Below are 26324 nucleotides of genomic sequence, written 5' to 3' on the forward strand. Positions count from 1 at the left end.
AGTGAAGTGTCCCTGTGTGAATGAATGAAAAGCTTGTGCAGTGAGCGAGAGAAGGACTGATTGTGCTGCGGTAAGTTTGTGGTGTTGTACAAATGGAGAGACTTAGAGAGGAGTCTTGGCAGCCTAGTTAAGGTCATTTTTGTTTTGATGCTGCAGCCAAGTCCTGGTAGTCGTGATGCTGGCACCACCCAAGTCAGCCACATCTCTGCAGTGCAGCGACGAAGTTGGCATGGTTCCACCCTGCCCATCTGATGGAGACAGGACCTCCTTCCTGACCCTGACATGAAACTTAAGACCCTCGTGATAGTATCTGAAAATCGAGTGTCTTGGCAATCGGCGTTGTTGTGTAAAAATGTAGTTTCCGCACACCGTCATGAAAAGTGGCACCTCTCCTTCAGGAGGTGCAACTAACCTTTGGACATTCAAAGACACCGAGCTTTATCGAGCACCTACTTGAGAAAGCAGGTTGTCCAGTTGCAAATCTAATATGGCTGGCACATAAGCAAGACCAACAAACACATTTGAGCATTGCTGAAAAAAGAGACATATTTTGTCGAAGCTTTTTATCTTGCACTCACCTGTACAATTTACAAGATAATACCAATGTCAGGGCATTGGTGCTATCTTGCAAATTGTCCTGATGAGTCCAGAACGAAAAGCTTCGACAAAAAAAGTATTTTCTTTTCAGCAATACTTACGTTCTGTACTACCAAACAACTATTTGTAAACACATATGACTGTTATGTATTTAAATGGACCGTAAGCAGTCCATTTACTCCTCAAACTGTCATTCATGGTATCGCTACTCCCACTGTGTTACAAAACCTTGTTCAAAACAAGTAATAATTTAAGGTCCTTGGGGCCAAATATTACTTTTTAAAAAACTATTCTCTGATGCTCTTTTTTACGCTTATGCAAACTACCGGAAGGCATTTACTCCAACAGAAAGTCTCTGGCACTGTCTGGTGAATGGCACTGGGTGAGATCCACCGGTAAGGGCTGAACTTTACGTGCCCCTCGTGGGCCTGTTCCCTGCGGGCAGGGGCAGGGGGCATGTAAAATAGAGGGGGTGGGGGGTGCAGATAAAATGGGTGGGCGTCCATCCCACCATCTTCTTGCCCATCCCTGAGCACACCCCCATTATACATGTCGGGGTGGGCAGCTGCTAAAATCGGCAGCTCCCCCCCCCCACCGTCATGTTTAAATGAACAATTTAAGGGTCATTCAAGCTTGTTATCAAGCCAATTGACCCAATTATACGCTGCCCACGCCATAAAATGTTTGGCGTGGGGTAGCAGGGCAGGAGAGGGAAGCCCAAATTTTCACCTGAAGTGGTTAAAGGGCAGGAAGGAAGGGTGGGCTTTGGGGGCTGTTCTTTGACAGTTGCAGGGTTGCCCTCCTTAGATTGAACCCTCCCCCCACTTTTCTTCTTACCCGCTCCATCCCTTAAATCTAGTGTGGCCTTGTCGCCTTATTGCAATAGAGTTGATCTGCAAACAACTTTCTAAGTGGAAACATTAGGTTTATTTATAATACAGCCAGCAGCAACTACACACATGCTTTCAGCTCCATCTCCATCTCTACACTGACTTTGGAAGTAACCCGTGCTGTTAACACATTGGTTTACACAGATCATGTGATCTTACATCACAGGACTATTCTTAAGGGTACAGTCCACAATTTAATTACCATAATTACTACATTTCTCCCCCTTTAACTTTGCTGTACATATTCTATTTACAAGTATACAAGTATATTTATCTCATGCCATTCTAATATTTGCACAGGTCATGAAATTTACAAGTTTAGTCTTTCAGTTGGTTTCCTGATCCGTGTGGAACATCGCAGTTCCACGACTTCAGATCCTGTTTCAGGAATCACATTCTCTGGAACTGCATGAACATCAGCTACCTCTGTGGGCACTTGCATTTCAGTGTCTTCCATTCTGATAGAGACATCAGACATGTCAGTCCTTGGCTGAGCATCTTCAACAGGAAACACTGGTTCAGTAATGGTTACAGGTGGAACCGTATCTTGTTGTGGTATCTCTCTTTTTCTTAAATGATCCACATGCTCTCCACTTCCACATGGTATGGTAATGGTCCGGTCACTGAGCTTACTTTACCAGGTAACCACTTCGGTCCTCCACCGAAATCCTTTACACATACTGTTTCTCCAACAGTAAATTATCTCTCACAGCTATGCAAGGCATGTGCAGCTTTTTGGTTTCCTTGACGCTTCTCCACCTTCCCCTCCAAATTTGGAAATATTAGCCTCAGTCTTGTCCTAAAACGACGTCTCATCAACAATTCTGCAGGTGTTGCTCCTTTTGTCGTGTGGGGTGGTCGTTCTGTAGTGAAAAAGAAAGCGTGCAAGCTTGGTCTCCAATGAATCGCCTGCTAACTTCTTCATGCCTGCTGTAAAAGTTTGAACTGCCCTTTGCGCCAGTCAGTTTGATGACAGATGGTATGGTGCAGGGTTCATATAGGTGATACCGTTGAGGCTGATAAATTGTTGGAACTCGTGAATTCAGTGCCGTTATCGAAAACGACTACTTCTGGTAGTCCGTGGATGGCAAAGCTCTGGCGTGGTTTCTTTATTGTAGCGCCCAGTGTCATTGACTTCACCTCATAAACATCTAACAAATTGGAATGAGCATCTATAATCAGTAGAAACATGGCACCAAGGAAGGGTCCGATGTAGTTGATGTGTAACCACACCCAGGGTCTACCAGGCCACTTCCATGGCTGCAATGAAGCTGCCACCAGCAATTTTTGCAGTTGTTGACATTGCACACAGTGCTTTATCACATTTTCAATACCACCATCCATCCCTGGCCGCCATATGTATCTGCGCGCTATTGTCTTCATTCAGGAGATCCCTGGATGGGCACTGTGTAGTTCGACTAAAAGTGGTCCCCTTCCCTTTGGTGGAACTATTACCCGTGCACCCCACAATAGAATGCCATCTTGACTGCTCATCTCGTGTCTTCGGTTGAAGAATGGTTTCATTTCATCACAGACTGTCTCCTGGGACCAACGGTTTAACACTTGGTCTCACACTCGAGATAGGACTGGGTCCCAACTTGTCCAGTCTCAGACCTGTCTGGCACATCCTGGTGAATAATCTAAACAAACTAATAGTAAACCAAGTTCCTTGTGGAACTGGGATGTATCTGTCATTCTCTTTTAAGGGTAGGCAACTCAGGGCATCGGCATTTGCTATGTAAATGCCAGGCCTATGTACATAAGCTGCCAAAATTAGGGCCCATCATTGTGTTCTTGCTGAGGCTATTGATGGTATAGCCTTTTCCTCACTAAACAAACCCAATAGTGGCTTGTGGCCTGATACAATCATGAAATGCCAGCCATGCATGTATTGGTGAAATTTTTTACACCATAAATGATCGACAGACCTTCCTTCTCAATCTGAGAATATCCCTTTTCAGCTGTGGTAAGCACCCTGGATACATAGCCTATTGGCCACGGTGCCATCATCCATTCCATGATATACTACCACTCCCATTTCAAAGGGAGAGGCATCATATGTTAGCACCAAGTCTTTCGTCTGGTCATAATGCACTAACAAATTGGATGAGTGTAAACACTGTTTCACTTTCATGAAAGCTTCGTTCTGGGTCCCTCCCAAGAGCAATGTTGGTTCCTTCTTAGCAGTGAATGCACAGGGGCCAGAACAGTAGATAAAATAGGTAAAAATCACCCATAATAATTCCTAAAAATGATTTAAGTTCAGAGGCGTTCTTGGGTGCAGGTGCTTCTCTTATTGCTTTAGCCTTCTCTTCAATCGGGTGTAACCCCTGAGAATCTACCCGGTGGCCTAAATAGATTATTTCTTTTGCTTGGAAAGTGCATTTTTCCTTTTTCAGTCACACTCCTGCTTGTAAAAGGCATTTTAGGACTTCCTCTAGATCAGCCAAACGTTCCTTTTCAGTGAATCCAGTTATCAGCACATTGTCTAAGTAGACGACGATCTGGAATAGTTCCTGCAGTAAGCTTTCTATTGTTCTCTGAAAGATGGCACAGGCTGAGGAAACACCGGAAGGTAAGCACGTATATTGGTACAACACCTATTGGATATTAATTTGATGAATTCCCAGGATGCGTCATCCAGCTCTAAATGCTTTGTATATGTTGTCCCTCCTGCTAGCTTGGCATGTAGGTCTTTGATTTTTGGAATGGGGTACCTGTCCAGTTTGGCTGCTCTGCTGATGGTTAATTCATAGACCCCACAAACTCAGATGCTTTGGCCTGGTTTAAGGACAGGGACTACAGGTGCTGCCCGTTTTGAGAACTGAACCGCATTTATGACACCCGACCTCTGTAGCCGCTTCAGCTCAATGTCAGCCTTCTCCCTGAGAGCGTATGGCACTGGTCTAGCTTTCATGAAGCGAGGGGTTGCTTCTGGATCCAGGTAAATCATGGCTTACAGGCCTTGGATTTTTTCTAGTTCATCCTTGAAGATGGCGGCATACTTTTTAAGCAGATCTGGTAGCCCACTTGCTATCAGCTGGAACATTTCGGACCAGTTTAATTTAATCTCCTTTAACCAATCTCACCCAGGAAGGCTTGGCCCTTCACCTACTATCCACCATCATTGGTATCTGTGCCGATTGGTTTCTATGATGGACAGTTAATCTGCTGATATCTTATACTTGGATTTCTTTGCCTGTGTACGTTTTCAGCTTGGCAGATGTTTGTTCAAAATTTAATTGATGTTCATTAAAATTTAAATATCTGAAAGTGTGTTCTCCAATTACATTAGGTGGAAGTTTCCGTGTCTACTTCCATTTTTACTGGTTCCCCATTCACTTGCACTGTAACAAATATTGGCTCTGTCTTCCCAACTTTCATGTTAACAATGTATGGATGTCAGAATTTGTTGTTTCAGGCTCCGCTACACTGTAAATTTCATTGAGCTTCTTTTGTTGTTTGTAAGCCTCTTTAAATCTCTCTTTTCACTATCTCATTATATGTCTATTTCTGTGACAAAAGTAACATTCACTTTTTTAAACTGCCAATCACTAAAATACTGATTGCCTCCACATCGATGTTCTTTGATTTAGCTGCTAAATTATTTCTTCTTATTTTTCAGTTAGCGGGGGTTGTTTCCTGCTTCGCAGCAGAGTCTTGCTTTGATGCACCATTTTCAGCTGACTGTCCCTGCCCGATTTGGAGTAGGGCACCATTTTCTGTCCCTTGAATTGCTTGTGAATCTCTTACAGTGATTTCCATGGCCAGTGCTATTTCTAATGCCTTCTTAAAATCAGGATTCACTTCAGCCGGCAATCTTCTCTGAATAGTGTCTTCATTCACGATTTAAACGATCTCTGAGCATGTCGATCAGAGTCTCACTGAACTTGCAATGTTCCGTTAATTGCTTCAAATTTGCCACGTAGCGAGCAATTGGCTCACCCAGGGCTCTATTTCGCGAATTGAACCGGAACCTCTGCATCGTGACTGAGGGCTTGGGTTAAAAATGTCCCTGCCATGTGGTCCACCAATTCTCCAAAATTCTACAAATCTGGGGCACTGGGTTCCGTCAAACTTTGAATCAAACTGCAGGTTTTGCTTCCACAAATACTCAAGGTGATTGCTCGCCTCTTCTCTTCTCCCCTGATTTTGTTCGCTTGAAAAAAGAATGCGAGACGTTCTATAAACGCAGACCAATTGTCTGTGGCTGGCTCAAAGGGATTAATTTTACCAAATTGTGGCATGTTAGGTGAGTATATCCTCTGTTATTTTAAACGGGCAAGGAGATTGTACAACTTGCCCAGTCGTCCAATTGTTCTGCAGTCCACTAAACACTCATTAGTTTGCAGTCTGTGCCCAAAGGGTGACAAGCTCTTGAGCACTTGGTGGCACTTTCATGCCTCTGCTTTGCTTGAAGGCAGATAAGCTAGAGTCCCGACTCCATGTATGTCAATGTGGCTATGCCTGAACTGTCTCAGCTGCGGAGGAATGGTCACTTTATTCAAGGTTTCTCTAATGCATGGCCACTTCCCTCCTCCCTCCCCTCACTCACTCATGCTTGTGCACTACCATCAACCACAGTGCAGTTTTTGCAGCCCCCCCCCCCTCAACTTGCCTCAACTCCTGTGCAGCCCTTGCTCCTAAACTCACCTCAATCACGGTGCAGCCCTTGCGCCCCCCCCCCTACCAACTCACCTCAACCACAATGCAGCCGTTGCCCTGGCACCGCACTCTCATCCAGCCAGGAAAACGCGACTTGCCTGTGCCCTTGCCTGGATGCACGGCGCCTCAACCCTGGATTTCCAGAGGCGACCCTCACGAGCGCCGAGCAACGTTCCTGCGCACCTACCTCCGGGTTCCCCTCAAAGTGCAGCCCGCCAGGTGCACACCTTTTAAATGCTGTTGTGACTGCACGTTGACCTGTCCAGCTGATCCAGCATGGGGATATGATTCCGGCAAGCAGGGCTTTTAATTATGTGCAGATGTATTAAAATGAATTTCCTAATATGGAGTGGCAGGAAACGCAGCCTGCCATTGATGGGTGGAGTGGATGACTGCAAACTGGTCTCCCGATTTTTGGTCTTCCTGACACATTTGCCTGCTTACGTCTGCCATGACGCCTGATGCCTGACACCAACTGACACGGAAAATTCCACCCAAAGAGCCTGCAAAGGGATATAGATCTGTTAAGTGAGTATAAAAATAGGCTTAATCTTGCTACAGTTGTACAACACATTAGTGAGACCACACCTGGAGTACTACATACAGTTTTGGTCTCCTTATTTAAGGAGGGATATACCTACATTGGAGGCAGTTTAGAGAATGTTCACTCGGTTGATTCCTGAGATCAAGGGGTTCCCTTAAGAGCAGGTTGGGCCTATTCTTGTTGGAGTTTAGGAGAATGAGAGGTTATCTTATTGAAATATATATGATTCTGAGGGGGCTTGACAGAGTAGATTCTGAAAGGACATTTCCCCTCATGGGAAGATCTAGAACTAGGGTTCACAGTTTTAAAATAAGGGGTCTTGCATTTAAGGTGGAGATGAGAAGAAACTTGTGCTCTCAGAGGGTCATTAACTTTAGGAATTCTCTTCCACAGAGAGCAGTGGAGGCTGGGTCTTCAAATATTCTGAAAGCTGAGTTAGACAGATTTTTGATCTACAAAGCCAAGGCTTATTTGGGCTAGTGTGGAGGTGGGGGAAATTCGACTGTGGGTGCGGGTTATAGCGAGGCTGGTGGCAGGAAAGTGGAGTCAAGACCAGAGTCAGATCTGTCATGATCTTAATTGGATAGCAGAGCAGGCTCAAGGGGCCAAATGGCCTACTCTTGCTTCTATTTCTTATGTCCTTACGTTTCCATGTGTTTCACATGTGGGAGAACTAACGATGCAGCTGCATTAAGAAGAGAACAGAAAAGAACAATATATCCGTTCCTGTTTCTGTGGCCTGCACGTTATCTATGATGGGGTGGGCTCGGGGGGAGTAGGCAGGGACAGGCGCGGAGCCAATCGCCACCCACAGTCGGCTCCGCCGTGCCAATTTACATGGGCAGGCCAATTAAGGCCCGCCCAGCATAACGCATGACCAGTAGCGCTCAGTACTGCCTGTGCAGGCGGCGGGGGGCGGTGGGGAGGAGGGAAATTCGGGGCTTGTGCTGTTTCATGCATGTGCGCAAAAGAGTGCGATTAGCTCCCTGAGGCACAGAGCTGCCTCAGGGAGAGTAAGTTGTTAAAAAAGTGCTGTTACAAATAAAGTGAAAAATTATTTAAACATGTCCCCCCCATGTGGCAGTGTCACATGAGCTGGGACATGTCAAGTTCACCAAACTTATTTATTAATTTTATAAACCCTTCAGAAAACCTCATCCCGCCCTTGGATGAGGTTTCCTGGAAAACGCGAAGGCCGCTTGGGCTCTTCACCTGCCACCCCCCACCCCCCCCGCCCCCCCCCCCCCCCCCACCGCCTCCCGAAGGTTGGACAGGCAGCGTTGCTAACAAGTTGATTTGGTTTCTTAATGGCCTTAATAGGCGTTGACAGTTCGGCGGGTGCACAGCCGCCTCTGGTGCTTGCCCGCTGAACAAAATATCTAAATGATGCGCAGTGACACTGGGACGCCTGCCCGATGTCATCGTGCATCATTTTTGGAGTCGGGCCTGCTCCTGCATGCCGACGGCAATATTCTGGCCTGTAAATTCAAAGGTTTTGACTTTAGAGCTTAAAGGGTCCCCAGTAGGCAGAAATCCACAGGGATGCATCCATTCCTGATCTAAGCTGAGCCAGCAGGATGCTTAGTAACTGAACAGTACAACTGACCCCACCTGTAGGTGATGTAGAAATTGCTGCAGAGGATACAACAAACATCTTTACTCAAGTTGCATTTCAGTCCAAGCTCACTAAAGGTCACTTCAAGAAAACACCAAGAGAGCAAACTACTGGACCAGCCACCCAAGTACTGTGGCTACAAGAACAGGTCAGAGGCTGCAAGTTCTGTGGAGAATAGATCACCTCCTGACTCATCAAAGCCTGTCCACCATCTACAAAGCATAAGTCAGAAGTGTGATGGAATGCTCTCCACTTGCCTGGATGAGTGTAGCTCCCACAACACTCAAGAAGCTTTATGTCATTCAGGACAAAGCAACCCACCTGATTGGCACCCCATACACCACTTTAAAGATTCATTCTCTCCACTGCCGATGCACAGTAGCAACAGTGTGCACCATCTACAAGATGCATTGCAGCAACTCACCAAGGCTCATTCAATAGCACCTTGCAAGCCTGCAAACTCTACCACCCCAAAAGACAGAATCACTCGATGCATGGGTACTCCACAACCTACAAGTTTCCCTGCAAGTCACACAGCATCCTGATTTGGAAATGTATCACTGTTCCTTCATCAGCACTGGGTCTTTATCTGGAACTCGCTCCCTAACAGCACTCTGGGTGTACCTACATCAGATGGACTGCAGTGGTTCAATAAGAAGGCTCAGCGCCACCTTGTCAATGGCAACTAGGAAGGCACAATAAATGCAGGCCTTGTCAGCAATGCGTATATCCATGAATGCATAAATAAAATAAAAAAGACAATGTTTGAAGAAACAACAGGATCTGTAGCAGTATGTGGCATTTCATTGCAACAGCCAAGAGACTTTTCTGTTACTGGCACAATATCCGCATCGGTCCAAACAGTGAGTGCATCGCACAGAGTTAGAGGGATAGATGGGGGGTGGACAGGATTATCTATGATGACTAACTTAGGACTTGAGATAGAACCATGAGGGGCAATGATCAAGGGTTAGAACCTCAATATCCTAGTGGAAGATATGTGCCCCAATGATGAAAAGAGAAAACAAAGAATCATAAGACGTGGGCCTGAATTTTATGCTTCCCTCCAGCCTCTCCCCCGACACCCGATCGCCCCCTTCGCACACCTCTCCCCCAGGACTTCCCTACCATCCCCGCACTAACCGCTTAAACTTACCCTGGCCTCCGCTCTCCGCTCTGATGTCTCCCTGTCGCTGCATTGTATTGTCGCTGCAGGGGCTAGAGAGCTGCCAGCCAATCAGCTCTTTAAGGTGGAACTTCCTCCCGAGTGAGGGGCAGACATCCTGCCTGCAGCCGCTTGATTCTCATTCAAATGTAAACGGGCAGCGGTGCACTTGGAGTTGGTAGGAACGTGTTCCCCACCGACTCTTTGGATGGCAAGAGGGGGGACCCACCATCCGAAAAATTCAGGCCTTGGATGAATAAAGCGTACATCTTGAATCTTATTGGTTTTGAATGCAGATTATTTAATAATTTACTACCACAGTGGATATAATACCCTTGACAGGGACTGAAACTAGTAGAAATACTTCTCAAGAATTTGATGAGCTTGCAACGAAGTTAACCATTTGAGACAAGCAATAAAAATCAAAACCTTTGCACAAATTCTGTAACCAGTGCACAGTTTTTTTTCAGGCGTGGACTGTGCATGCTTTTCAACACAATTTCAAACTAGCTTGACAACTCATTCTGCATTAGAACAAAACCAGAATTTATAAATCTTCTCAAAGATGACTGCAGAATCTGATATTCCCGGATAGGAGATCAATAACGGATTCACAGTAAATACAAGGAAACTTAAGTTATAACTGACAAGGCTTAATTTTCCAGAGGTGCGTAACTTCAGATCAGAAACACTGGGTAAAAATGAGGTTCTCACCAGGTGGGTCCCCTGTAAAGAAAGAAAAGACTTGCCTTTATGTAAGATCTTTCCAGGCAGACAGATGCAACAGAGGGCCCCTAACCACTGGGCCTTGCTTTAATGCAGTTATACATCGCTAGGAATCGGACATAGGTGGAGAAGATGTCTCCGCTTTTGTTATGGTGAAAAACTAAGGGCCTTTGCGATAAAACTGCCACCAATAAATCAAGTGGGCAATTCAGAAGAACCCTCCTTTATCCAGAGTGGGGAGAATGTGGAAATCGCTATCAGCTGTAGTGGTTTGAATTTGGATGATTCAAATAGCATAGATGTATTTAAGGGGAAGCTAGATAAACACATGGGAAAAAGGAATAGCAGGATAGGTTGATAGAGCTAAATGAAATAAGGTGAAAGGAGGTCATGTGGGAGGGTAAACACTGGCATAGACCTACTGGCCTGAATGGCCTGTATGGTGCTGTAAAATTTAACGTACTAACTAATTCCATGAATTGGCAGGAAGAGGACATCAGCAGAAGCTGAGTGCTGGCTGAGGGGCACCTTCAAGCTTCCAGATAAGCAGTAGGTCCGAGGGATGGGAATGAGAAGAGAGGGAGCTAGGTGGATTAAAGGTCAGGGGAGATGAGAGGTGAAGTCGGCAATTGGGCTCCTCGTGTCCCCCACAAAGAAAATGATCTGAAGGGGCCCCTTCATCCTTCCCACCTGCTTCAGCCTGCCGGGAAAGTCGCAATAGCTTCCTCTCTCAGATCCCAGTAAAAATGCCCTTGGGCCGAATTGTGTGTAAGTCTGTCAGCCCTGTCCCCTTACCCTTTTCGTCAACCACTAATTCTTAAATGAAGGGCGGTAGTTTCCAGCATACACTGGCCCAGAGACAGCAATCCACTGGCACGCCGCTTAAAATGGACTCTGTTGAAAGCTGAAGTGATTTTTATTGACAAACCGAATATTAGAAAAATGATATAATTACATTTGATACGATGTAGCTCAATCTTTTAATGCTGGAAAAATGAATAACAGCCTTTTGATGTTCTGTGTAATGTTGATTTTTGTGGAGTTATGATCCTCAGTTCTGTTCCATTAAGTTTGAAAATTATGTCACTCAGGTGAATGTATGTATGTGCATGTGTGTGTGTGTGTGTATACATATATCTGTGCCATATCTGTGTGAGTTTATGCTGTCCCCATGATTGTCATTTTTATGGTCCAACACAGAAACACAGAAGCTGCAATTAAGCACATTGATTATTGATTTAAGTACGTCAACTCAGACCTGAGCCACAAATTCCCACTCAATCCCGTGTGGGCTATTGCTGCTGTCTCATTATTTCTGACTTGTCACAAGAAGAAACATAATCGTTTATGCCCTTTCAAGCTATGCAAGAAAGGAGAGAGAGTGAGAACAAAGAAAGGGTGGAACAGGTGACCTGAAGGTAGCTGGGTAAATGCTAGAATCTGTTATGAGGGATGTGGTAACAGGGCACTGAGAGAATCATATAATATGGCTAGGCAGAGTCGACATGGATTTATGAAAGGGGAATCATGTCTGACAAATCTATTCAAGATATTTTTGAAGTGATAACCCATAATGTAGATAAAGAGGGACCAGTGGATGTAGCGTATTTGGATTTTCAAACATCATTTGATGAGGTGCAGCGCAAGACATTGCAAAGCTTAGGGCTCATGGGGTAGAGAGTAATACACTAGCACGGATTGAGAATTCCCTAAAGGACAGGGAGCAGAGAGCAGGATTAAAAAGGCCATTTTGGGGTTGGCAGTCTATAAGTAGGACGGCACCACAAGGATCACTACTTGGGCTTCAGTTATTCACAATTTATGTCAAAGACCGAACGTAATGTTTCCAAGTTTGCTGATGAAGAAAAGCTGTCAGGTGGATGCAAATAAGCTGCAAAGGGATATAGACAGGTTAAGTGAGTGAGCAAGAACATGGCAGATGGAATATAATATGGGAAAGTGTGAAATTATCCACTTTGGAAGGAAAAATAGAAAGGCAGGGTATTTTTTATTTTTCTTCATACTTTCACGGGATGTGGGAATTGCTGGCTAGCCCAGCATTTGTGGACAATCATTAATTGCCCCTTGAGAAGGTGATGGTGAGCTGCCTTCTTGAACCGCTGCAGTCCATGTGGTGTAGGTACACCCACAGTGCTGTTAGGGAGGGAGTTCCATGATTTTTGACCCAGTGAAAGTGAAGGAGCTGTCCTTCACTGGATGTAGTTCCTAGTCAGGAAGGGATATAACTGAAAAACTGGGAAATGTTGGTATCAGATGGACCTGGGTGCCGTTGTACATGAATCACAGAAAGTTAACATGCAGGTTCAGAAAATAATTAGGAAAGCAAATGGTAGGTTAGCCTTTATTTCAAAGGGATTGAAGTGTAAAAGTATTGAGCTTCACTACAATTATACGGGGCCTTGGTGAGACCATACCTGGAATACTGTGTACAGTTTTATTCCTTATCTAAGGCAGAACATTCATATAGGAGTGCAAACAAGGTTCACTAAACTGTATCCTTGAATGAGGGGATTGTCCTCTAAGGAGAGATTAAGTAGAATAGGGCTATATTCCCTGGAATTTAGAAGAATGAGAGGTGAGAATGAGAATGAAGAATATCCAATTTGTAAGGAGCTTGAGAGGGTAGATGCTAAGAGGATGTTTTCCCTAACTGGGGAGTCAAGAACCAGTGTCACAGTATCAGATTAAGGAGTTGACAATTTGGGACTTAAATGAGGAACCATTTTGGCAACCAAAGGGTTGTGAGTCTTTGGAATTCTCTGTCCCGGAAAGCTGCAGATAGCTCAATTGTTGAGTATATTCAAGACGGAGATCAATAGATCTTTGGGTAATACTGGAATCAAGGGGTAGTGAGGGAAGCTGGAATTATATTGAATAGCATCATAGAATGCTTACAGCATAGAAGGGGGCTATTTGACCCAGTGTATCCATGCCAGCACTCTGCAAGAGCAACTCACCTGGTCCCACTCCTCCACCCTTACCCTGCAAACATTTTCACTTGACATAATTATCCAATTTTGAAAACCATGGATGAATCTACCGCTGCTACAGTCGCAGGCAGTGCATTCCAGACCCTGACCGCTCACTGCATAAAAAAATCCTTTTTCCTCGTGTTGCCTGTGCACATTAAGTGCTTTCTCAACTTGCCCTGTCACCATCAATGACTTGTGCACATGTAACTCACTTTGCCGGATCACCAATGTCTCAATACCTGTATGAGACCACCACTGATTCACTGTCTATACCAGATCAACACTGACTCACTACCTGTACCACATGTCTTTGATATCTGTATTGGACCATTATTAGATGAATCTCCTGCACCATTATTGTATTTACTAAATCTGCACAGAATGTCTAATTTTATCACCTAATAATTTCTACCTAACTTTGGTTCTTCTGGTTGCCATAGCTTCACAGGACTAACTCAAGAGTTCTTTCCTGAGGTTTTTGCTCAATTTTATTATTTACAGGGTCATCATCATGCCACCAAGTAGGCTGGAGCAAGTTTGCCCCTAGTCTGAGCACTTACATGCTCATTCACCCAGTATACATTCTGTACACAACCAATGAACCCTGTAGTAACAATGCCATGTGTGGAAACACTTAAAAATCAGCCATTCATAACTTTGTTAAGAAAACCTGCTGTTACTACAACCCTATAAAAATGTCAACCAACCAGACCTTTAAAGTATCAATCACAGAAACTATAAGCAGTTGACCGCTTTTCACCAAGTAAAGACACATTGAACCATTGACAAAATAGAGCCAAGGAAAAAAAAAGCTTGAGTTGTTAATCAAGGAACCTGTTTCAACAAACTAATGGAAGTCTAGGCTCTCAGCCAAGCATGCATAATGAGGCTTGGTTCATTTGGCAAGAGGGAATGAAAAGATGCCCTGTTACCCTAACCCTAATATTCTTGTTCTATATCTGCCAAGAAATCACCAGAAAGAGGGCTGCCATTGTATTGCACTCTCTAGTAAAGGCAGCAATGGCTGACAACTTCGTGTATCACTTGGATCTCTGCCACGACACCATCACTGCAGAAGCTTCCCTTTTCCTGCTATTTCAATCTAACCCTTTGCTATTTATCAAGTTACAAGTATGCTAGTAACAGGATAAAGGTTGCTGTCTCCATCAGGGCTGAACAAACATAGTTTTTGTCCCCACCTCCCCCTTGCCCCACCAATCTTATTATCAGCATGGGCTCTTTTGCCAGAGGGCGTTGATTCTGACTCAGGGCCAGGGGAACCACATCAAAATGAGTACCATTAAAATTCGTGTGGGAGGCTAAGCAGTTTATCAAAACTGTTAAACTTCATTCAGGCATAGATATTTCACTCACCTTGTCAATCTTAAGTACACTACTGATGCTAGTAGAGGTTGTATTATTTCACACCGCTTTTTAGTTTTTCTAATCACACAGAACAATGGATTTAAGTTCCAACTGCAGAGACTTGAGCAGAAAATCAAAGCCAACACTCCAGTGCAGTGCTGAGGTTACCTTCCAAATGAGACATTAAACCAAGGCCTTCCTGCCCTCTCAGGTGGATGCTAGAGATCCCATGGCACGATTTGATGAAGAGCAGGGGAGATCTCCCTGGTGTCCTGGTCAATAATTATTCCTCAACCAACATCACTAAAACAGACAAGCTAGTCATTAGCTCAATGCTGTTTGTGGGACCTTGCTGTGGGGAGTTTGGCTGTCATGTTTCCTGTATAACTGTCCCTGCACATCACAAAAGTGTCTCATTTGCTGTAAAGTGCTTTGGGCCTGAGGCTATTAAATACATTATATAAATGCAGGTTCTTTGTTGTTGTGAGCAATGACAAAGGAGATCTGCTAGCATCAGTACTCATCAATTAAATAATGACTTGTAATTTAGTGGCAGACAAAGAATACCATAGATAATTGGCAACCCTTTTAACACTCTACCTGAAGTATTAGTAAAGAAAATCAGGCAGGATTGTAAAATGTGCTGCCTTTCGGGTCTCATCCACTCTATTCATAACCTGTTCCTTTCCCTCTGTCAGATACAGCAAGCCATTCCCTCACATATATCCACTGTTCTATATATCAGTCATTCAAGAGCACCTGTTAGATCCCAATCTGTCATTACTTCCAGATTGTCATTAATTTTCAGATAACTAGCTAGCTCTTGTTGAGTTTGTGTCTGCACTTCATTTACAGAATGTCAGACATATGTGAAATATTATTTAATTAAAACAGAACGTGAAAAATGGAACCTGGAATGCACTTTATTAAAACTAAATATTATTTTCTAACAGTAGAAAGGTTAACTACAAAGTTGTAGTTTATCAAAATGTATGTGTTGCCTGAGGTATTTTTTCTAAGGTTTATTGTTGCTATGCTTTTCATGAAAGCAATTTAACTAATCCAATCAATGTTAGACATTCTTAAGATGTAAAATCAAAAACCAAGCCAGGGCAAGCATTAGCTTTGATGCCAAGGGTTTTTACTGATTCCCAGAGAGGATTCTCTTAATTAATTGATTGTCATCTGCCCAGCAATTAACAGATCAGTGAAATTATCTATCCCAATCTCTGTTCACTTGACATGTTATTAATAAATTGGGAAATGTTGAAAGTTTTATTCTGACATAGTGAGGTTTTCAGCAGACATTGGACGATTAGTTGCTTCAGTGGGCTGAATTTTATGTTCCCCTGTGGGTGTGTTTACTGTGGTGGGGGGATGGGCATGTAAAATAGAGGAGGGGGGGGGCCCATTCCACCACATTCCTCCCCCCACCCCCAAACACCCCTCCAATCCGGTGCGGGGGCTGTGGGGGAGCAGGTCTGAAATCGGCACCCCATCCACCATGTTTAGATAAATAATTAAGGCTCAATTAGACTTGTTATCAAGTCAGTTGACCTGACAATATGTTGCCCAGGTCATAAAGTGTCTAACGTGGTGTAATAACTTGTTGGAGCAGCAGGGTTGGTGAGGAAAAGGCTAAACGTTATTTAGGAGACATGTAGAGGTGCTTTGCAAGCTAGATGCAATTTCTCCGTTGTGAGGCCCACCTACAGGATGCCCGCGCAATAAGCTTATTGGTCAAAGCCCCTGTAATTGCATCACATGATGAGTGATTGACAGGAGGGAAGGACAATACATCTAGTTTCTACACGTGGGCAACAGGGCAAGGGCAGGAAGCCCAATTTTAACTCTAGTGCTTTAAGAGCAGGAATGAAGGGGGGGTGGGTGTGGTGGTGGGGAGTTCACTTCGGGGGCTGCCCTTTGCCAATCGCCTACCTACATGCTCCCTGACTTAAACATGTCCCCTCCCCTCCCCCTAATCTACACAAACCCTCCAGGCCCAAGATCCTGGATTTACCTGCTCCAGGGACCTGTCCTCATCTTCTTCTGTAGTCCCGGCTGCTGCCACTGACACCTTCCTGGTGCCTCCAGGGCTGATGGAGCTGTCGGCCAATCAGATTAGCTGGCAGTTCCAGAGACTGGGCCTTCCAGCAGACCCACTTGGCCTTCATCAGCCCACCCTGCGCAGTGCTTTATGGCTGTTTCCGGGAGTGGGGGTTGGGTGGTGCATGTCCGGGGAGGGTGTTGTCTGCCCCCCCACCCCCCGGTAGATTATCCAACTCGTGCTTTTTTAAAGAAATTCCAAATGCCTTTTACAATTTCACAACCTGAAAGGTTGATGCAAGAAAGTGCCTTCCATGACCTAAGGATGTCTCAAAGCAATTTACAGCCAATCAGTTACCTCTAGAGTGTTGCAGACATCACAAATTCTTTGTGCACAGCCAGGTCCCAGCAATGTAATAATGACTAGGTCACCTGTTGTGGTGACATTGCCTGAGGGTGGATATTAGTTAGGACACCAGAGAGAACTCTACTGCTCTCCTTTGCAATAGTGTCTTGGGGTCTTTTACATCCACCTGAAAGGGTCTCAGTTTAACACCTGATCTGAAAGCCTGCACTGGAGTGTCACCCTAAACTTGGCGCTCCAGGGTTTGCAGTGAGACGTGAGCCCACAACGTTCCTGTGTAAGAAAGCAACCACTGAGGCAAGGCTGAAGCTGGTTCGAATCTGTTTGTGCTTATTCGCTGGAAGTCGATTAGCCTATTTATCTGGCAGCTGTACAGAGCTTATTAAGCCACAGTGTACTTTATTTCTGAGTAATTTTTATTTTTATCCTGGATTTTGGCAGGACCAGTGACAAAGGCCTCCTTTCACACAAAGATCACTTGCCTGTGACTCAGATTATTATTGGAGACATTAACAAGACGGGCTCTGAAGCCACCTACAAGCTTGGACCATTACGTTGCCATGGTGATGGTAAGTGTCCTGCGGTTAAGTTTCATAAATGGCCTCTCAGAATGGATGTCAGGCTGGTGCTAAATTACCCAGCATTTGAAATCAAATCAAAAAAGTCAAATTAATCTATGTGACATCACAATAGTTGACGGTCTAATTTAAAGAACACCTGACTGATGAACGCCATGAAATCCGTTCGTTGTCCTCAAAAAAAAAAACACTTGCTCACTGCAAGTTGTTTTTTACTAAGGCTAGGCTGCTGATCTCCAGCTGGAAAGATAACTGAGGAATGCGTCCCCACCCCACCCCACCCCCCCTACCCATCCCCCTCCCCATTCCCTGCCCACGCTGTGGGGAGATTCAGAAGACACTCGGCGTGGGAGTTCTAGCTCTGAGTCGGTGGCGCATCCAAAATATCGCCGTAGATGATAACGCTGTCAGGAATTCTGAATTTATTTCAATGGGGGACGAGGAAGAATTGTTTCGGAGTATTTTTGTTTCCAGAGACAGGGCTTCGGTCCATTAGAGCGCTGCACAATTCGCTTCTTTATGAAGGGGTCCAGCCGTAGCCTGGATTTGAAACCAAGGGCTGGATTTTACTTGCCTCCGCCAGGCGTGTTTTGGCGGACGGGCACATAAAACTGGACATCTGCCCATCCCTAAACTCATCCCCATAACATGGTAGGTGGTTGGGCACCCAAGTTGGCAGGCAGCCCGCCCGCCATATTGAAATTAATGATTAGGGGTCAGTTGAGCTTGTACCAAGCCCCAAGCCAATTGCCCCCAATAATACCCTGGCCATGCCACAATACGGTTGGTGTGGGCAGTTGAGCGGGAGTGGGCAGGCCGTTTTTTTTTTAGTGTTTTTAAAAAGGTGGGAAGGAAGGGGGTTACTATCTTTGTGGGGTGTGCCCTTTGGCATCAAGGGGCAGCCCCCCCCCCAAGATAGTACCCCCCTTTTTCTTCCTACCTACCCGCTCTCTAAAACCAACCACCCCCCACTGCCCCCACCCCGCTTCCCAAGTCATCCCAGCCCAAAACCCTGGCTTACCTTGCTCCGGAATCCATTGAACCTTCTTCTTGGGCCTGCGTGTAGTCCTGGCAGTGCCCACTAATACATCCTTGGCACTGCCGAGACTGCTGGAGCTGCTGGCCAATCCAGTTGTCTGGCAGCTACTGTGGGCGGGACTCCCTTGCAAGTGAGGGAGGGAAGTCCCACTGACAGCTATCTAGCCTGCCCGCAGTGCATTGCGTTTGCGGAGTGAGCTGGCGTGGAGCCCGTAATATGTAGCCCTAAGGCTTGGATTTTCCCAGCTTGTGGAGAGGGGTTTGGAGGTAAGGAGGTGGGACTGGGAAAATCAGGGGGAGCTGTTCCCTGACTCATTCCCACCCACTGGCAACTTGCCCAGGGGCAAACTCAGAACAAGGTATGCTGCCCACTCCAAGGGGTTGGGCAACCAAGTAACACCGCACCCAGGGGGCAGTTAAGAGCCAACCACGTTGCTGTGTGTCTGGAGCCACATGTAGGCCAGACCAGGTAAGGATGGCAGAATTCCTTCTCTAAAGGGCAATAGTGAACTAGATGGGTTTTTACAACAACCATCAAGAGGGACAAGGACAGCAGATACATGGCCCCCCCACCACCTGGAAGTTCCCCTCCAAGCCACTCACCATCCTGACTTGGAAATATATCGCCGTTCCTTCACTGTCGCTGGGTCAAAATCCTGGAACTCCCTCCCTAACAGCACTGTGGCTGTACCTACACCACACGGACTGCAGCGGTTCAAGGAGGCAGCTCACCACCACCTTCTCAAGGGGCAATTAGGGATTGGCAATAAATGCTGGCCTCGTCAGCGATGCCCACATCCTGTAAATTAATAATTTTTAAAATTGTCACGGTCGCCATTACTGAGACAAGCTTTCTAGACTTATTAATTATATTTAAATTCCGCCAGCTGCCATGGTGGGAGTTGACCCTGTGCCCCCAAAGCATAAGCCTGGGCGTCTAGATTATTGATCCAATGATATTGCCTCTAATCTATGTCACCATCTCCCCTCAAACTGGAATGGAAAATTTGACATTGCAGCAATATAAAATTAGCTTTCCAGAGCCTGTCAGGGTGTGAGGCGCTTCCTTCCTATCTCTGTGATCTCCCCAAGCTCTTCTGAGCTGCCTGAACTCATCCGACTCTGGCATCTTGAGCGTTCCTGATTTAATTGCGCTGCCATTGGTGGCCATGCATTCGGTTGCCTAGGCTCCCTGGAATTCCCTCCCTAAGCCTCGTTAACTCTATTCCCTCCTTCAAGACGCTGTCTAAAACCTGCCGCTTTGACCCGGTTTTTGGCCATCTGCCCTAATATGGCTTCACGTGGCTCAGGGTCAAAACTTGGGGCAGAATCCTCTGTTCAGGCCCCGCACACTGACATGTAAAACGACACGGGGTTGACGTCGGGCATGCATCCCGACATCACTGGGTGTCATTCTGACCTTCCGTTCGGCGGGCAGGCACTGGAGTCAGCTGCGCGCCCGCCGAACTGTCAAAGACCTGTTAAGGCCATTATTGAGCTAATTAAAGTCATTCTCAGGGCTGCCCGTCCAACCTTAAGGTTGGCGGGGTGGGGGTGGGGGGTGGCAAAGAGCTCAGGCGGCCTTGGCATTTTTCATGGAGCCTCATTCAGGGGCGGGATGAGGTTTCCTGAAGGGTTTATAAATTAAATAAAACGTTTTATGAAAATTCATAAGCATGTCCCCCCAGCTCAAGGCCAGAATCTTCCATTCGCCCCGCGTGCCAACGCGTAAAATGACACGCCGTGATGTCAGGTGTGCATCCCGATGTCACCGCGCGTCATTCCAGACTTCAGTTTGGCGGGCTGCCCCTCCTCTCCCTCCTCTCCCCCCCCTCCCCCCCCTCCACGCCCCCACACCCACCCCCCCACCGCACCGCCCCCCCCCCCCCCCCCCACAACCGCCCCCCGACCCCATCCCCCCAACCGGCACAGGTAGTGCTGAGCGCTTCCGGGTGCGCGTCACACTGGCTGGGCCTTAATTGGCCGGCCCTCGTAAAATGGCAGCGCACAGCCGATCACCGGCGGCGATCAACTGCACGCCCGCTCGATCCTGACCGGCTTGCCTGGAGGGCTGAAAATTCTCTCCTTTCTTTCTCCTGTGAAACACTTCGGGACATTTTATAACATTAAAGGTGTTATATAAATACTGTTGCTGTTGATTTAATTATGAAGTTATTGCGCTATTAAAAACCTAGTTACGCCTCTTTCGGCAAGGTGTAGCTTTTTCCACGGTTTTTCACGACGAGTATTAAAGTGAAAGCGCTTGTTAAATCGTGATTGCAGTGGAGATCCCAGTCTGCGGAAGCCTCTAGCAGGGGCATAGATTCACTGACAGCAGCTTCTGAACTCCTGTGTTATCCTGCTTATTGGTGGACTCCTGAAGTTGTTCTCAGTTTCATTAATGATTAATGATGGTGAATGCTCACAGTTTCACTGACATGTCCACTGGAAAATCTGAGCCTTTGTCTTCTTTCTTATTCTATTGCATAGAATTACAAAGGACTCATAGCACTGTAACAAGTCAATCACCTCAACTGATATACCCCACATGAACCTCCTCCCCGGCTACCACATCTCACTCTACAAGCAGCTTCGTTTCTTCATTAAGTACTTACCCGTCTTCACTTTAAAGCTAGTTTTGTTTGAAGAATGTAAATAGATTTTAATATTTTATTACATTTGTAACAAATTGTTAGTAATTTATTAAAACAATTGCTGTGTACTAATATTTTGATCTTGCTACAGATCGCATCAATCAGAATGAACATTTTACTTTATTTAACATATTTCTGGCAGAAACATTTAGAATGCAGAATTGGTATAAAATGTGCTTTGAAATGAAATAGTGCTTTGCATCTGCTTTTGAGGCTTGAGGTAAGATGGTGAGTAGCTAAGCCATCTTGACTAACTTGATTAAGTTCTTTGATGAAGTAACATAGACTTGATGAGGTTAGTGCCGTTGATGGTCTTTCAAAAGGTATTCGATAAAGTAGCAAATAATAAACATGTAAGCAAACTTAAACTCTTTGGGATTATGGGGACAGTGGCAGCATAGGTACAAATTTGACTAAGGGACAGAAAACCGAGAGCAGTGAATGGTTATCTTTCAGACGGAGGGAAGTATATAGTAGTATTTCCAAAGGGCTGGTATTAGGAGCACTGCTTGTTGTGATTTATATTAACGAGCTGGACTTGGATGTACAGGGAAAATTGTCAAAGTTTGCACAAAACTCAGAAATGTGGTAAACATTGACAAGGATAGTAGCAGACTTCTTCAGACAAATGGGCAGGTAAAATTTAACCCGGAGATGTGTAAAGTGATTCATTTTGCTACAAAGAATGGGAAGCGACAATATAAACTAAATGGTCCAATCTTGAAAGGGGTGCAGAAAGAGAGGGAATTGGTGGTGTGCAGGCAGAAGTCTTTGAAGGTGGCAAGGTGATTTGAGATGGCTTTTAAAAATGCATATGGGATTCGATATTATATAAATAGAGGAATGGAGCACAAAGTCAAGGAAGCTATGCGTTATTAGTATTTGCAGAACAATGGGAAAGGACACGAGAAGGAGCCTAATGGTAGCTCTACCAAAGAGCCAGTTTAGGCACAATGGGCCAAATGGCCTCCTTCAGTGCTCTATCATTCAATGGTTCTGTATGCAGGTTTGGAATCCCTTGGGCTTGTTTCTTGGTCTGTATTGCGTTAGCAGGTCATAGTCATGTCAATGTTTGAGGCACTGCTATCAATCTCCACTAGTTATCTGGAGTACTTTGTATACACAACAATAATATTCAGCACAGAAAAAATTTAGCTAAGTTGAAGCCTGGGCAGAGAAAAGCTATTTAAACAATTAGGAGAAAAAAACTGATGATGTGAGACTTGGAGGACTGGGATCTTGTTGAAAAGGAGAGGGCTGAGGAGGCACATAACAGAGATACTGACATGAATAAGGCTCAGAGATTTAAAGGACCAATCAGGAATATTTAATTTGATGCAGGAAGCAGAACAAGGGATACATTCAGGCACAATGTAAGAAAGAAATTCTTACTGAGATGTTCCAGAAGACTTTGAAGGTGCAAGTAACTCAGATCCTGAAAAGAAACATGTTGCCAAGGGAACCTGAACCAGATAAGTGTTGGTCCTTTCTGGCCTTGAGATAGCCAGTGTTTTGCATAAAGAAGAGAAAATTAACCAGAATAAAATGAGAGGATGCCCTAAGGGAAATGGTTGAGAGAGCTGCTATAGTGGTACATCTGTCATGATCAAATAACATGCCAAGGCACAGAGAAATGTCCATTTGGTCAGTTTACCCTAAGAAATGTATGCCAGCAAAGGAGTGTGTGTCTTTTTTTTCACTAATTCATGTGGTGTGGGCTTTGCTGCCTAGGCCAGAATTAATTGCCCATCCCTAATTGCCCTTGAGAAAGCAGTGGTGAGCAACCTTTTTGAACCCTGTGGCCTATGTGGTGTAGGTACACCCACAGCACTGTTAGGGAGGGAATTCCAGGATTTTGACCCAGCGCCAGTTAAGGAATGGCGATATATTTCCAAGTCAGGATGGTGAGTGGCTTGTAGGGGGACTTCCAGGTGGCAGTGTTCCCAGGTGTCTGCTGCCCTTGTCCTTCTAGATGGTAGTGGTCATGGGTTTGGAAGATGCTGTCTAAGGAGCCTTGGTGAGTTCCTGCAGTGCAACTTGTACATGGTACACACTGCTGCTACTGTGGTGGAGGGAGAGAATGTTTGTGGATGGGGTGCCAATCAAGCAGGCTGCTTTGCCCTGGATGATGTCAAGCTTCTTGAGTGTTGTTGGAGCTGCACTCATCCAGTCAAGTGGAGAGTATTCTATTGCACTCCTAACTTATGCCTTGTAATGATAGATAGGCTTTGGGGAGTCAGGAGGTGAGTTACTCGCACAGGAATCCTGGCCTCTGACCTGCTCTTGTAGCCACAGTATTTATATGACTAGTTCAGTTAATTCTCTGGTCAATTGTAATCCCCAGGATGTTGATAGTGGGAGATTCAGTAATGGTAATGCCATTAAACATCAAGGGGTGATGGTTAGATTCTCTCTTGTTGTAGATGGTCATTGCTTGGCAATTGTGTGGTGCGAATGTTACTTCCAACTTGTCAGCCCAAGCTGGGATGTTGTCCAGGTCCTGCTGCATTTGGAAATGGACTGTTTAAATACCCTGAGGAATCATGGATGGTGCTGAACATTGTGTAATCATCAGTGAACACCCCCACTTTTGACCTTATGATGGAAGGAAGGTCACTGATGAAGCAGCTAAAGATCATTGGGCCGAGGACACTGTCCTGAGGAATTCCCACAGTAATGTCCTGGAGCTGAGATGATTGACCTCCAACAACCACAACCACCTTCCTTTGTGCTAGCTATGACAAACCAAAGAGAGAAAATTTGCACAGCCACATTTAGAGTATTGCTACACAGAGGGATTCCTACCCTGTAAAAATGGCTTAAATGTCTATAGTTTGAGAGCATCTTACCATGGTGGAGCGACAATCTAAATACGAATTGAGCTATGTTTAACTAGTAAGTGAATTGTACTCTGTAACAGACTGATATTGATCCACACAGGAAATTACTGGAACGCAGCATCGTTCAACACTGAGTCCTCGTATCTCCATTTTCCTACGTTCCACGGTGAACTCAGCGCGGACATTTCATTTTTCTTCAAAACGACTGCTTCCTCAGGGGTTTTCCTGGAGAATCTCGGAATTAAGGACTTCATAAGAATCGAGCTGAACTGTGAGTATCTTCGGACAGTGAGAATTATTGGGTTGCAATCTGAGTTAAAAGCAGAAAGCTCTGGAAATATTTGGCACATGTCAGTCGGCATGAGGTCAGCATCTCAGATAGGAGCTCACGGGAGTCACAGCCTAAACTACCTGAACAATGATGGACAGGGAAAGACACCTTGATCCACCCCAGTCTGCCCCACACAACTGCAATGCTTTGTATCCCACTCCCCACCTCACACGATAGCCACGGGCTGATCTTCTGAGATGTTGAGGGTCCTGCTGTGTACTGCCAGAATGTTCCATTTTCTCTTCAGTCCAATTGCCAACACTGAGCTGGAGCAGGTGTTGGTAGAGTTCTAGTCCCATCCAAGGCTGCTGCCTTGCAGGTAGGGTCTTCTTAATCATCGATGCTTTTATGTTAAATTCCTTTCTCAGCTATTTTAAATGAGGTGCCAAAAATGTGTTTGAAGTGAATGATTTAAAGCCTTTATTATGAGAGCAGAGTATAGATTTAATGTGAATGTGTTACAAAGGAGATTTTAGCCTTTATGTGCTATTATCACACAAGAGGTGTACACTTTGACTTTGAGTGAGAGTGTAAAATGTTGATATCAGTTTGCCACCCATTGCACATCTCTCCTGATTTCTATTTCCAATGACTTCAATAAAAATGAAAATCAGGAGATACACACAATGGAAAGCTGATCACCATATCCTTCATGTCCAACTATCGCCCAAAGATTATATTGGGAGTGAATGTGGGGAAGTTGCGCACTACGGACTAAATTTAATGCCCCTCCTTCACACAGGAGTGGGATAGGAAGTGGGGGGAGCTGCTTAATCGAGCAGGAAGGCGCAGGGTGGAGAGTCTGTTGCCTCTCTGACTCACTCGATTAAGCCTGGGGCAGGGAAGGTTGAGGTTGGCCTTCCTGCCGTTAGATCAATTTGCACATTAATTGGCCATTAAACATGGTTAGAACATAAGAACATAAGAAGTAGGAGCAGGAGTAGGCCATTCAGCCCCTCAAGTCTGCCCCATAATTTAATAAGATCATGACTGATCTATTTGTGCCCTTAACTCCACTTTCCTGCCTGTCCCCATAACCCTTGACTCCCTTGTCAAACAAAAATCTATCCAACCCAGCCTTGAATATACATAGTTTTTATTCACTTATGGGATGTGGGCATCACTGGCTAGGCTAGCATTTATTGCCCATCCCTAATTGCCCTTGAGAAAGTGGTGGTGATTTGCTTTCTTGAGCCACTGCAGATGGTTGAGTCTAGGACACTACCCTGAGGAACTCCTGCAGTCATGTCCTGGAACTGAGATGATTGACTCCAACAACCACAGCTGTCTTCCTTCATGCTAGGTATGATTCCAACCAGCGGAGATTGACTCCAGTTTTGCTAGGGCTCCTTGATCTCACACTTAGTCAAATGCAGCCTTGGTGTCTAGGGTAGTCACTCTTACCTCACCTCTGGAGTTCAGCTCTTTTGTCCATGTTTGAACCAAGATTTAATGTGGTCAGGAGCTGAGTGACCCTGGTGGAACCCAAACTGAGTGCCACTGAGCAGGTTATCGCGAAGCAAGTGCAACTTAACAGCACTGTTGATGGACCCTTCCATCATATTACTGATGATCAAAATTTGGCTGGTGGGGCAGTAATTGGCTGAGTTGGATTCGTCCTGCTTTTTGTGCACAGGACACACCTGGGCAATTTTCCACATTGCTAGGTAGATGGCAGTGCTGTAACTGAATTGGAAAAGCTTGGCTAGGGGTGCGGCAAGTTCTGGAGCACAAGTCTTCGGTACTATTGCTGGAGTATTGCCAGGACCCATAGCCTTTGCAGTATCCAGTGCCTTCAGCCGTTTCTTGAAATCATGTGGAGTGAATCGAGTTGGCTAAAGACTGGCATCTGTGATGTTGGGGACCTCCAGAGAAGGCCAAGAAGGGTTATCCACTTGGCGCTTCTGCCTGAC

At 45.3% G+C, this 26324-nt stretch overlaps 1 protein-coding gene across 1 annotated transcript in view; it reads left to right on the forward strand.

Moving 5' to 3' along the window:
• The window catches only part of LOC121285105 (contactin-associated protein-like 5), an 834028-nt gene that overhangs the window by 474192 nt on the left and 333512 nt on the right, over positions 1-26324 (forward strand). Inside the window, exons 15-16 of the mRNA XM_041201256.1 lie at positions 17412-17539; positions 24181-24351. Coding sequence (XP_041057190.1) covers positions 17412-17539; positions 24181-24351 — 299 coding nt within the window. The remainder of the gene's footprint in view (positions 1-17411; positions 17540-24180; positions 24352-26324) is intronic.

Source organism: Carcharodon carcharias, chromosome 12 (assembly GCF_017639515.1).
Source record: "Carcharodon carcharias isolate sCarCar2 chromosome 12, sCarCar2.pri, whole genome shotgun sequence".
Taxonomy (NCBI): domain Eukaryota; kingdom Metazoa; phylum Chordata; class Chondrichthyes; order Lamniformes; family Lamnidae; genus Carcharodon; species Carcharodon carcharias.